Raw genomic sequence first — 12,851 nt, forward strand, 5'->3', positions numbered from 1 at the left:
GGTTTTTGAAGATCCTGGACACATGAAGTATATTCAAAGCAAAAGCAAATTAAAAATATACTTTAAAGGTGACCAGTTAGTGATTTTGTTAAAGTAATTTGCTGTTAATAAATAGTCCTGTTATCCCCAAGAATTGTGTTTACATTTGTTTTCATATTTGATAGTTTTTAATTTATAACTAGTAGACTGTTTAAATGAACTATGAAACAGAGATTTTTCTCATGTCTTATCTCATCAAAAAGAAAAACTAAGTATTAAAAATTAAGTTTAAATAATCAAGGGATAATCATGCAACTAAGTACTCCTTGCTCCCAACACAGAAGCCTGTATTGACAGTTTATTCCTCATATGTAGGCTTTTCAGAGTTGGCCTATGGGTAGCCAAGTGTCTGTTGTCTGCCTATTGTTAGAATCATGGGGCAGATGGAGCAAGTCCAAATAAAAACTTGGAATGTACATTTTGGCGTTTTTCTTAATTTTATAATTAATGTCTCCTGGTAGGCTGAAATCCTTTAGTATCTTCTTAGCCTTTGTTATGATGTCCTGTATTTATTTACATAGTCATTTCATGAAATTTCTAAGAAGATAGTGTTTGAAGTTAGGTTTCTACCTATTCTAGTGTGGTTTGTAGTTACATGGTGGGATACCTGCGTATTTTTTGTTTTGTCTATCCTTGGAGGGATTGAAAAGAAGCATGAAAGTGCATTCTGTTGTCAAACTGTTATAATTGAATTAATTGTTATACAGCATCTTTTATATTTATTCATTAATATATTTTATACTTGTATTGCTCTATTCTTTTGCTTTGTTTTCAGCCAAAATCCTGAAAAGAATTTTCTATTCCCTCTAGCCCTGTATCTCTCCTCCATCTCCGGATTTCGCCTTTATCACTCCATAAGAATATTACCAGTCATGTTACGTAATCCTAAAGGCCATTTTTCTTTTCTTTGGCCTATCAGGGACTCAGGGGCACTCAACTACTAAGCCACATCCCCAGCCTATTTTGTATTTAATTTAGAGATAGGGTCTCACTGAGTTGCTTAGCACCTCACTGTTACTGAGGCTGCCTTAGAACTTGCAATCCTCCTGTCTCAGCCTTCTGAGCTGAGATTACAGGCATGCACCACCGTGCCCGGCTTGATCTATGCTTTTTGAAATTATTTATTTTCTTGATGTCTAGTTTATGGCTCTCTCAATTATTTTCTTAACCTTTTCTGGCTTCTTCTCAATTTTTTTTCTTTTTAAAAATTTTTAAAAATTTGTTCTAATTAGTTATACATGGTAGTAGAATGCATTTTAAAATATCATACACAAATGGAGTATAACTTCTCATTCTGGTTGTACATGATGTAGAGTTATACTGGTGGTGTAATCGTATATGCACATAGGGTAATAATGTCTGATTCATTGTGCTGTCCTTCCTATCCCCATATCTCCTCCCCTGCTCCCCTTCTGTCTAATCTGAAAGTTTCTCTATTTTTCCCTACCCCCACCCTATTGTGAATTAGCATACACATATCAGAGAAAACATTTGGCCTTTGTTTTTTTGGGATTGTTTTATTTTGTTTAGCATAATATTCTCCTCCTCCATCCATTTACTGGCAAATGCCATAATTTCATTGTTCTTTAAGTCTTGAGTAATATTCCATTGTGTATAATACCACAATCTCTTTATTCATTCATCTATTGAAGGACTCTTAGGTTGGTTCCATAGTTTAGCTGTTGTGAGTTGAGTTGCTATAAACACTAATGTGGCTGCCTCACTGTAATATGTATGTAGTATGTAGTATGGTTGATTTAAAATCCTTTGGGTATAAACTGAGGAGTGAGATAACTGGGTCAAAACATTCCAAGTTTTCTGAGGAATTTGCATACTACTCTCCAGAGTGGTTGCACCAGTTTGCAGTTCCACCAGCAATGTATGAGTGTACCTTTTCTTCCACATCCCTGCCAACATTCCACGTCCCTGTTACTTGTATTCTTTTTTTTTTAATATTTTGTTTATTTAATTGTAGTTGGACCCAATACCTTTATTTTATTTTTATGTGGTGCTGAGGATCGAACCCAGGGCCTCGCATGTGCTAGGCAAGCGCTCTACCACTGAGCCACACCCCCAGCCCACTTGTATTCTTGATAATTGCCATTCTGACTTGAGTGAATGGGATCTCAGTGTAGTTTTGATTTGTATTTCTGTAATTGCTAGAGATGTTGAACTTTTTTTCATGTATTTGTTGATCAGTTGTATTTCTTCTGTGAAGTGTCTGTTCAGTTCCATAGCCCATTTATTGATTATTTGTTTTTTTCATGTTAAGTTTTTTGAGTTCTTTATAAATCCTGGAGATTAAAGCTGTATCTGAGGTGTGTGTGGTAAAGATTTTTTTCCCATTCTCTAGGATCTCTTCATGTTATTGTTTCCTTAGTCTTTTTTTTAAAAAACTTCATTTTCTGACCTCTAAACATTAGAGTGTTGAAGGGTTCAGATTATTAAATAATTGCTCTTTTTCTCTTCCCTGTTGTGTTAATATCATTCCATTTTCTAACTTAAAAAATTAAAAAAAAAAAAAAAATGTCTGTAACTCAACTCCCAGTATATCATTATTAACTTCAACTTCTTGCCTAATTACGAGATTCTTAGGTTTACTTGGTTTGGATGTCTACTGGGAATCTTAGAGTTTAAAACTGAACTCTTGATAACTCCCCCACCTCCAGGATTGAACCCAGGACTTCATGCATGCTAGACAAGCACTCTACCATTGCACTATATTCCCTACCTTTTTAATTTTGATACAGTGTCTCCTAAGTTGCCCACAGTAGCACGGAGCCATGTGATCCTCCTGCCTTAGCCATTACAATAGTTGGGATTACACATGTGTACCTACACATGATTTACCCTCTCTATATTCTGCTATTACTAATTCTACAGTCTTTCCTACCCCTAAATGGCAATTTCTTCCTTGAAGTTGTTCAGCAAAAAAAAACTTCCAGGGCACCTCTTATTTTTCTCCCTTTTCTTCATACTTCATATTCAGTTCATTAGTAAATTCTGTTGGCTTTATATTCAAAATGTATCTAGAATCTAATTACTTGTACTTTTCACTTTCTTCACTGTAACTGTGGTCTTAGTGGCATCTTACACTTGATCATTGCAGCGTTCTTTAAGGCTTTCCTGCTTCTGCTCTTTGGGATTCTTTATAACCTGTTTTTAAAAGAACACAAATGATAGAGTGATTGAGTGATCTTTTGAAGAGTTAGATTATGTCACTTTTGGATTTATCATGCTCTGTTAAAAACAGCATTTTATACAAACAGACCAAAATTCTTATGGCTTACAAGACCCTACTCAAGATACTTTTCTGATCTATTCTGCTGTTCTCCCTCTCTGCTAATCTGGCAACACAGACCTATTCCCATAGTATTTCTTTAACATATGAGGCATATTTCTACGTCAGTATGACGTAGAAAATCTTTACCACACACACCTATAAATGTATGTACCTTCTAACTAGAAATCTGTTCTTTTGTCTGGTTCAGGATTTTTTTTTGCTGAAGAACTCAACTAAAGGGAGGACCTATTGAGGTTGGTTGGTCTTCTGGAATGTTAGAAGAGAAAATGAGATTAAGGTGTCCATATTTTTTCTTACTCTACTTAAAAAAAATGACAAGCCCAGTAAAGTAGATATCTAACTTATTGTGATCACTGTAAAGATATTATCTTTTTTTTCCTCATATTTGTTCTTTAATGCCAACTTTTATAATACAGAAATTATTCTTTTAGAAATGGTTGAACTGAGTTTGGCCTTTCTACTACCATCGAATTAATATCAGATGTGAAGAGTTCCTTAATGTTCCTGACTTATAATTTTATGATCTCCCCTGTGTATGGTATTAAAGTGATTTAAACAAATCCCAGTTGTTGAGAAATGCAATAAATTTAACTCCAAATGGTTTGATTATATTATTAACCATCATTATTATTTTACAACCTCATTTACCTCAACTTCTTAAAAAGATAGATTGAAATTAATAGTCTGGAGTAAAGTAGTATTAGTGTCAGGAGGACTTAGATTTAGCATATGAGAGCAGCAAGTTTAATTAAGGAAATTTGGGGTTATGATGGGAAGAATTTTTATTTTTTGGTACCAGGGATTGAACTCGGGGCACTTGCCCATGATCCACATCCCTAGCCCTATTTTGTATTTTATTTCGAGACAGGGTCTCACTGAGTTGCTTAGCACCTCAGTTTTGATGGGGCTGGCTTTAAACTGGAGATCCTCCTGCCTCAGCCTCCAGAGCTGCTGGGATTATAGGCATGTGCCACCGTGCCTGGCGAGAAGAATTTTTATATGATATTAATTCAGGCTTACGAAAATTTCTAAGTGTGGTCAGATTTTTGGCCAACATTTCAAGTGAGAACGATAACCTAGATCTGGGAGGAAAAAACAGTGCTCTGGGAGGAAAAAACAGTGTTTTTTTTTTTTCCTGCGTGACGTTTTGTACTCTTGTTTCCTAAAGAATCAAGACGTTATTGTAGTTTTTGTTTTTTCTTTTTTTAAATTTTTTTTTAACTTGTAGTTGGACATAATATCTTTATTTATTTTTATGTGGTGCTGAGGATCGGACCCAGTGTCTCACACATGCAAGGCAGGCACTCTACCACTGAGCTATAGCCCCAGCCCAGTTTTTGTTTTTTCTATTTAATTTTTTTTTTCTGTTTTCAGAATCCAAATTCTTATTTTAGTAGATACATTGCATGGTACTGGCCAACTTTTAAGAAATCAGATACTAAATACTGAATTTTAGTTTGCCTTGTGTTGGTGGAAGGGGGAGATAAGTACCCAAGAATAGGCCAGTGTTTCTTTTTAAAAAAAAAGAAAAAGAAAAACAACTGATTATTATTATTATTTACTTATTCAATTTCTCAGCAGAAGTAATCAGAACATCAATATCTTTTAAATACATTAGTACCTGATGGGGAGAGTTTTAACCAGTGATTATTAATTTTGTATTTTGAATTACTTTTATCAAATGAACAGATTTAGAAGAAAGAACCTCTCATGTACTTTTTTTTTAATTGGTTGATTTGTTTCAGAAGGAGTTGAAAAAGAAGTCAGGAGGAGTATAATTTTTGAAGGGGTACCCGAGGGAGAAACTGTGAAACAAAATAGTTAATAACAGGACTTTCTAAGTACCATTTAGGATTTTGAGGACTTTGTATGTTAATCTTCACAGCAGCCTTTCTAGAGCACTAGTTTTATCTCTTTTTTTTTTATTTATTTTTTAATAATTTGAGACACTGAGAGATTAAGTAGGAGCTTCAGTTGTAGAGGGCCTTGTTCAGCATGAGAGTCCTGGAATCTTTGGAGGCATGAGAGCTTGATTTATTGTGGAGGTAGACTGTGGGAGATGAAGGGATTGTGTGCCAGGAGGACAAGGAATACAAAAAAGAATGGATTCTTTATATATATATATATATATATATATAAGTTTTTTAAATGGACACAATATCTTTTTTTTTATGGTTTCTTTTTTTTTTTGAAATTGTTTTTATTGGTTGTTCAAAACATTACAAATCTCATGACATATCATCTTTCATACATTTGATTCAGGTGAGTTATGAACTCCCATTTTTACCCCAAATACAAATTGCAGAATCACATCAGTTACACATTCACATTTTTACATAATGCCATATTAGTGACTGTTGTATTCTGCTGCCTTTCCTATGCCCTACTATCCCCCTTCCACTCCCCTCCCATCTTCCCTCTCTACCTAATCTGTTGTTGTTCAGTTCTCTCCCTTGTTCCCCCCCCTTTCCCCTCACAACCTCTTATATGTGATTTCGTATAACGTTGAGGGTTTCCTTCCGTTTCCATGCAATTTCCCTTCTCTCTCCCACCACTCGCCTCTGTTTAATGTTAATCTTTTCCTCATGCTCTTCCTCCCTGCTCAGTTCTTAGTTGCTCTCCTTAAATCAAAGAAGACATTTGACATTTGTTTTTTAAGGATTGGCTAGCTTCACTTAGCATAATCTGCTCTAATGCCATCCATTTCCCTGCAAATTCCATGATTTTGTCATTTTTTAGTGCTGCGTAATACTCCATTGGACACAATATCTTTATTTTGTTTTTATGTGGTGCTAAGAATCAAACCCAGTGCCTCACTCGTGCCAGGTGAGCGCACTACCACTTGAGCCACATCTCCAGCCCCCCAAAAAGGATGGATTCTTGTAACTCTTTGTGTAGTCTTAGTTGTTCTAATTGTAGATTTTTGACCAAAAGATTTTCAAAAGATTAGTCCTGGTTTAGTTTGTTTTCCATTGTTATAACTGAATTCCATAGGCTGATAATTTACAAAGAATCAGGTTTATTTAGCTCACAATTTGGAAGGCTGGGATGTCCCAATAGCATGGTGCAGCCATCTAGTAAGAGTTTTCTTGCTGTATGATAATATCACAGGGATAATCACATGGAATACAGAATAAGCTTGCTAGCTTGGGTCTCTCTTCCCCTTCTTATAAAACCATTGATGCCAGCATGGGGAGCCCCATTTTCTTGGCCTTATCTAGTGCTTATTAGCTTACAAAGACCCCCACCTCCAAATACTATTACCATGTGAATTTGGGGTTAAATTTTTACCGCATGTACTTTTAAAAAACCATAGCAGAAGGCATCATTTACCTTCTAAGTTATTTCTTAGTACATACAAACACGGGCAGTTCTTTTTTGATTTTTTTTTTCCCCCTTCTCTCCTTCCTCCCCTTACCTCTCTCCACTTCCCTCTTCTGCCGCACTCAAATTTCTTTTCTCTTTCATTCATCATTTTTGTAGAGGGTAATGTCCCTATCTCACTTCTTTCCCTTCTGCTTTCTTCATCTGTTACTTACATAGAAAACCCATCTTTGCCACTTTAACCTCCTTCCGCTGGTTGTCATTTACTTCTAATTTTGTTCTTAGAGTGTCTTTCTTTGGGCTGATAAAAATGTTTTTCTGTCACTCACCAAAGGAAACTTGTCCCACTAGTCCTTTTCTATGATTCTTTTATTCAGCAAATATTTCTGGAGTACCTACTAGGCACTAAGTTGTTCTAGGTTTTGGTCTTTGAGCCACAAATAAGGAGTGTCTCTGATGTGTGGAACTTACAGTGTAATGGAGAAGACAGTCAAAATAAATAGATATGTAATATCAGATGGTGAAACATGTTTTAAAGGTAAAGTGTATTAATGATCAGTAGGCAGTGATGGGAGTATGTATTGTTTTGCATAATGTGATTAGAGAAGATTTCTCAGATTTGAGTTAAACCTAAATACAGTGAGAGAGTGAGCTATGTGGATATTCAGAAGAAGAGCTCTCTATGCAGAAGCGAGTACTGTGCTAACTTGTGTTCTGGAAAGGCCAATGTGAGAATGAAATCAGCTTGGTAGGAGTTGAAGTCAAGGAAGTTGGCAAAGGAAGATCTTGTTAACCTGTGGGCTTGGATCAAAATTTAAATGTGTCAGGAAGGCTTTGGAGGATCTTGAACAGAAGAATCTAATGTTATCTGATAATATTTTAGAAGGATCACAGGAATAACTGAATAAACTATATGTGGGGGGAGGGGTTGCAGTAGAAGAACCTAGTTGCTAGGAGACTTATTATAGTGTTCTCTTGATGAGAAATGATGGTGATTTGGAGTAGCGTATTAGCTGTGGAGATGGTAAATGGTCAGATATGTGATGTTTGGTTGGATGTAGGGAGCAATATGGGGAGAGGAGCTAAGGATGTTTCTCAAGTTTTAGGCTTGAATAATTGGGTGAGTGGAGGTTCTATTAACTGGAAGTACCCAGCGAGGAACAGTTTATGGGGACTAGGAGAATTCGAGGAATTTATATTTATTTTCAATATGTTAACTTTTAGATACCTGTTGGACAGTCTAATTGAGGTCAAACACTCTCCTGGAGATTAGCTCTGATGTGGGATTGGGAATATACATATTGAAGTCACCCAGGAATTGATGGAACTGGGTAGGATCACTAGGGATGAGTGAGTGTGAATGATGATAAAGAAGAAAAATGGGAGGACTTAACTGTTAAGTTCTTGAGCATGTAGACATCTGCAGAAGAGAAGGTTCTTTCAAAGGATATTGAAAAGAAGTGACTAGTAAGATAGGAGGACATGATATCCCAGAAACTGAGAAAGAAGGGATTCAAGAAGGGGGGATTATGCCAGATACTCCAAGGACATGGAATAATTTAAAACTTGATAATTGACCTTTGGTTTTGACTTGCTAAATCCTGTTGATTCTACTTTGATCAATAGGGCTGTAAACTTTATAGCAGTCAAAATAAATAGATATGTAATAGATATCTATTTATTATAAATAGATATGTAATAGATATCTATTTATTGTAAATAGATATGTAGTATGCACTCCCTGCCAGCAAGAGTATTAGTCTTTTCGCCTCGACTATTTTCCTCTTTTGGATTGTTGTTCTTATTACAATATAAAACATGGGCATTTTAGAAAAATTGGAGAAAACAAAGTATAAGAAAGATGAAACAACAATATTCCTTATCCACCTTACCTTTAGAGATAATCACTGATAATAACCTCTTCCATTTTTTTCTATGCATTTTTATACATCTTTGAAATGCATATAATGTTTACGCTTTTATATAGAATTGAGGTGAAAAAGTTCGCTTTTGAAAATGAACATAGTGGGTCAACTTAGCAAATGTCAAGACATTTTTGAGAATGTGTAGCAGCATAGATGAAAAAGCCTAACTGGAGTTTCTCTTCTGTGTCTACCCCAATTATATCTTAAATGAGTCCTGATTAATTTTCCTAGAGCATGTTCTCCTAAGCTGTTAGTGCATAGAGTGATGGTTAAATTAAAAGCATGAGCTCTATTTTTTTTTTTAAGTAATACATGCTTATAGCAGGACATTTGGAAAATAGAAGGTGTATTCCTATCTTTTGGAGATAAGAATTGCTGCTTATAATTAATGTTTATGATTTTCATCTATTTCCTGCCCTTTTCCACTTGTCTAAGTGTACATACACATGCATTTTATTTATTTATTTATCTCTAATGAGGATCAGACTTACATTTTCTGGTTAGCATTTTCTTCACAATCCATTCTTCCCTCTGTTCTTTATAAATTATCATGGTCAGCGTATAAGCAGTTTTGTAATTCTGTTCGTTGTCAAATTGCTCTTCAAAAAGATTGTACCATTTGAAAGCATATTTATAAAGAATTTTGTTTTCTTTAAATTTTAGGGTAGACCACTATCTTGTTGAGCTATTTTAAATGAAGTTCTACTTGGATACAAAGATGAGGACTAGATAACTTCTTGAGGTTCCTTCTAACCCCTAGGATGAAGATAATAACTAACATTTGTGTAGTGCTCTAAAGTTTACAGAGTGAGTTCCCATACATCATCTCACTTGACCCTCACAACAACCCTGTGAGGTAGGTAGGACAGGTATTATTATCCTCATTTTAGAGATAAAGAAAACTGATAGAGAGGTTAAGTGATTTAATCAAGTTTAATTGTTCTGACAGTGGCTTGAATCCAGTTTTTTTTCTTTTGATTTAATCATATTCTTTGTATAAGATTTCATACAATTGCACATTCAGGATTATTTACACATATTAGCTAGTTAAATGATATTTATTCTCTACAGAGAAAAATTCTAATGACAATAGTGTTAATATATCCAGTGTCCCTTTTCCATTCCTTCCTCCCTCTTATCAATTGAATGGCTTTGTTTGTTTTGATTAAGTAATTTAATTATGTCACTATATTAAGCACCTACTGTTTTCCTCACCATTTGGGGGAAGGGGAAGTTAAGTTTTTCATTTTTTCTCTCTTTATCTTTTACTCTTTATCTTCTCTGCCTCCCCCCTTTGCATCACTCAAAAGTATAACTATATTGCTTACTCTCACATATGTAGCATAAAGTCTGTTAAGTAATAGGGTCTCAGTTAGAATATCTGGTCCTGACATGAATCTAATGTAGAATACTAAGGCTTTTGAGCTCTTTTTGTTGAGCTCTTTTGTATCTTAAATAAAATTGAGATTATTGAGCCTTCCAGGTGCCTGTGACACTCTTAAAGGGACAGCAAATGATAAATGAAAGTGATAGTTGAGTTGAGGACAAATCTGGAGTGATTATTCTTCTCTTTTGACTAGTTACCTTAGGAGGTAGAAGTTTCTCAAACTGAATTTATGTGAGAACTTAGCAAAGACAGTGTCACATATGTTAGGAATAGACCTAAACTTTCATGATTGTAGTTTTTTATGTTAAAACCATCTCACAGTTTTTTGTACTACATTTAAGTACTTATAAATTCCAATATTTTTTAAAATTAATTTTTTATTATTATTTTTGTTTTTCTCTAGTTGTTGGTCTTGACGATATTATGGATGAAGGAGTTGTTAAAGAAAGTGGCAATGATACCATTGATGAAGAAGAATTGATTTTACCTAACAGGAATTTGAGGGACAAAGTAGAAGAAAATTCAGTGAGATCACCAAGAAAATCACCTCGTTTAATGGCACAAGGTAATTCTTTCAAAGAGGTCCAGCCAGAAGGTCAGAGCTATAGGATAGATGTATTGGGTTGTAAACTTTCCAAGCAGAGATCATTTTTTATATTTGCTAATATTAAATGTTTTAATATTCAAATTATGAGATTATGTCAATTTGTTGTATAAAGTCTCCAGCACCTACTACCCCAGTACTCATTTGTCTATCCATGGTAGAAATCACTATTAACTCAGCTAGCTAGCTTTTTTTTTTTTCTTTTTCTTTCTTGGTATTTACCTTCATATCTTTAAGAAGCATGCAGATATTCCTACTTTTTGATTATTCTGATTTAGGTATTTATCACTTGACTTCTCACTCTGGATGATAAAAGTTTTTCTTTTCTTTTCCCTGTCACATAAAAGCACATTTTGTCATCCTTCCAATATATAATTTTGTTAGAATTAATTATTTGTTACTATGGCTACATGTTGTTGACAATGATACTTTTAGTAAATGATAGCTACTTCTCCTGTACAACTTTTTGTCTTCTGGATTTGATTGTTTTCAATTTGCATTTGCTTTATTTATTGTGGATGTTCCAGTGATTACTCCCCAACTAGTTTTGTTATTTGTCTGAATTTTTCTTAATGAAATTTTGTTTATCAGGTATTCTGTCATTTTCATTTTATTGAAAAAGTAACCTTTGGTGCCTTCTGATCATTGCCTTGGGTAGACTATTGTTAACCTTATAAATCTGATAGAAAGCCATTATTCAGGAGTCTTTTTTTTTTTTTAACTGTTCTTCTGAGGAGTCTGTACTTGGTACTTTGTTATAGTTCCTGTTTCTTTCTTTTTGGTCGTTGAGTGCCTTTATTTTGTGACACACCTTTTCCAGAAGTTTTGTGAGAAAAGGAATTGTGGAGATAAACTTCTTAAATTATGTGTGTCTGCAAGTCTATTGAATCTGTTCTCACTTGGAATCATGGTTTAGTTGGAAATGAAATTTGAGATTGGAAATCAGTTTCTTTGGAAATTTAAAGGTGTTTTTCCATTTTCTTCTAACTTAAAAGTGTTATTGAGAAGTTTATTTTGATTATTTTTGGAGATATATTACCTGCTTTCTTATGGAAGGTTGTGGAATCTTCCTCTTTAGTGCTAGTGTTTTGATGTTTTGTGATACTCTTGGTGTGAATGTATCATGATAATGTACCTTGATGTGAGTATATTTTATGTATTGAGCTAGGATTAATTAGAGCTTTAGTCTTAAAAAGTATTGGTTTTCAGTTCTAGGAAAATGTCTTGAGTTATTTCATTGTTAATTCTCTTGTTTTCTCAGTTCTTGCTTTCTGAAATTCCTATTAGTGCAAGTGTTAGAAGGCACAGATTAGCCCTTTCATTTATATTTTGCATACTCCAACCTTTTGCTTTTTTCCTTTACTTGCTGAAATTTTCTATTTCCTCAGACTTCACTGTTTTGTACTTTTAAATTTCCAAATATCCTTTTGTTTAATTTTGAAATTGGCCCTTTTGTTAACATTCTATTCTGGATTTGCGCATATAATATCTTTCTTATTAAGCAACTCATGGTATTTTAAAAAGTTTTTTTTAATCTCCTTTCATAATTTTCTTTCCCTTCATTTTGTATTTTAAAAGTATTGTGGACTTCATGTTTCATGTTAGAGGCTTTCCTAGAATGTTAGACCCTTGACTGTTGCTCATGTTTAAGGATAGAGAACAAAGACAGCATGGAACCTATAAGCACAAGGACAGTTGTGTGGTCATCTGGCTTTGCTGTTTTTTGACGGAATCCCTCATATCAAAGTTTAGGTTATTCCTGTAATAGCATATTATGGGAGTCTTTGAGGGATAATGTTTGGGGTGTCTCTGTTTTCAGTGTATACAAATTGACTTAAGTCTCACAAATTTCACTGTATTGTCCTCCACTCTCATATATATATATGATACTCCTTAGTATAATACACTTTACTCTCTCAAGAGGATAAACCACCAGTTTTGGGTTAGGTGTTGGATTTTGCCAAACCTGCCAGCTTAGTGTCTGTCGCATTAGGTCTTCTATATCAGTTTTTTTTCTCTTGTGGTACTGGGGATTGAACCCAGGGACACTTTATTCCTGAAATATATCCTCAACTCTTTTTTATTTTTTATTTTGAGGCAAGGTCCTGCTAAGTTGCCGAGGCTGGCTTCAAATGTGCAATCCTCCTGCTTCAGCTTCCTGAGTAGCTAGGTTTATGTAATGCTGCACTCAGCATTACATCAGTTACTTTTTAATCACGTCTTGTTTTGCTTCAAGAATTTGTCATTGTTTTCTCCTCTTCGGTTCTT

The 12,851-nt window shown here is 34.5% G+C and overlaps 1 protein-coding gene across 4 annotated transcripts in view; it reads left to right on the forward strand.

Moving 5' to 3' along the window:
- The window catches only part of Phf3 (PHD finger protein 3), an 85,714-nt gene that overhangs the window by 35,885 nt on the left and 36,978 nt on the right, over positions 1-12,851 (forward strand). For 2 of the 4 annotated variants that reach the window (XM_046432568.2, XM_046432567.2), the window contains one exon: positions 10,383-10,544. In XM_046432568.2, coding sequence (XP_046288524.1) covers positions 10,403-10,544 — 142 coding nt within the window. In that variant the 5' untranslated portion in view covers positions 10,383-10,402. Of the gene's footprint in view, positions 1-9,303; positions 9,449-10,382; positions 10,545-12,851 lie in introns of those variants that run through there. The other 2 variants (XM_046432569.2, XM_046432571.2) reach the window with 2 other exon arrangements.

The sequence above is a fragment of the Marmota monax genome, unplaced genomic scaffold, assembly GCF_021218885.2.
Source record: "Marmota monax isolate L192 unplaced genomic scaffold, Marmota_monax_Labrador192_F-V1.1 WCK01_AAM20220418_F8-fsc00116, whole genome shotgun sequence".
Lineage (NCBI taxonomy): Eukaryota > Metazoa > Chordata > Mammalia > Rodentia > Sciuridae > Marmota > Marmota monax.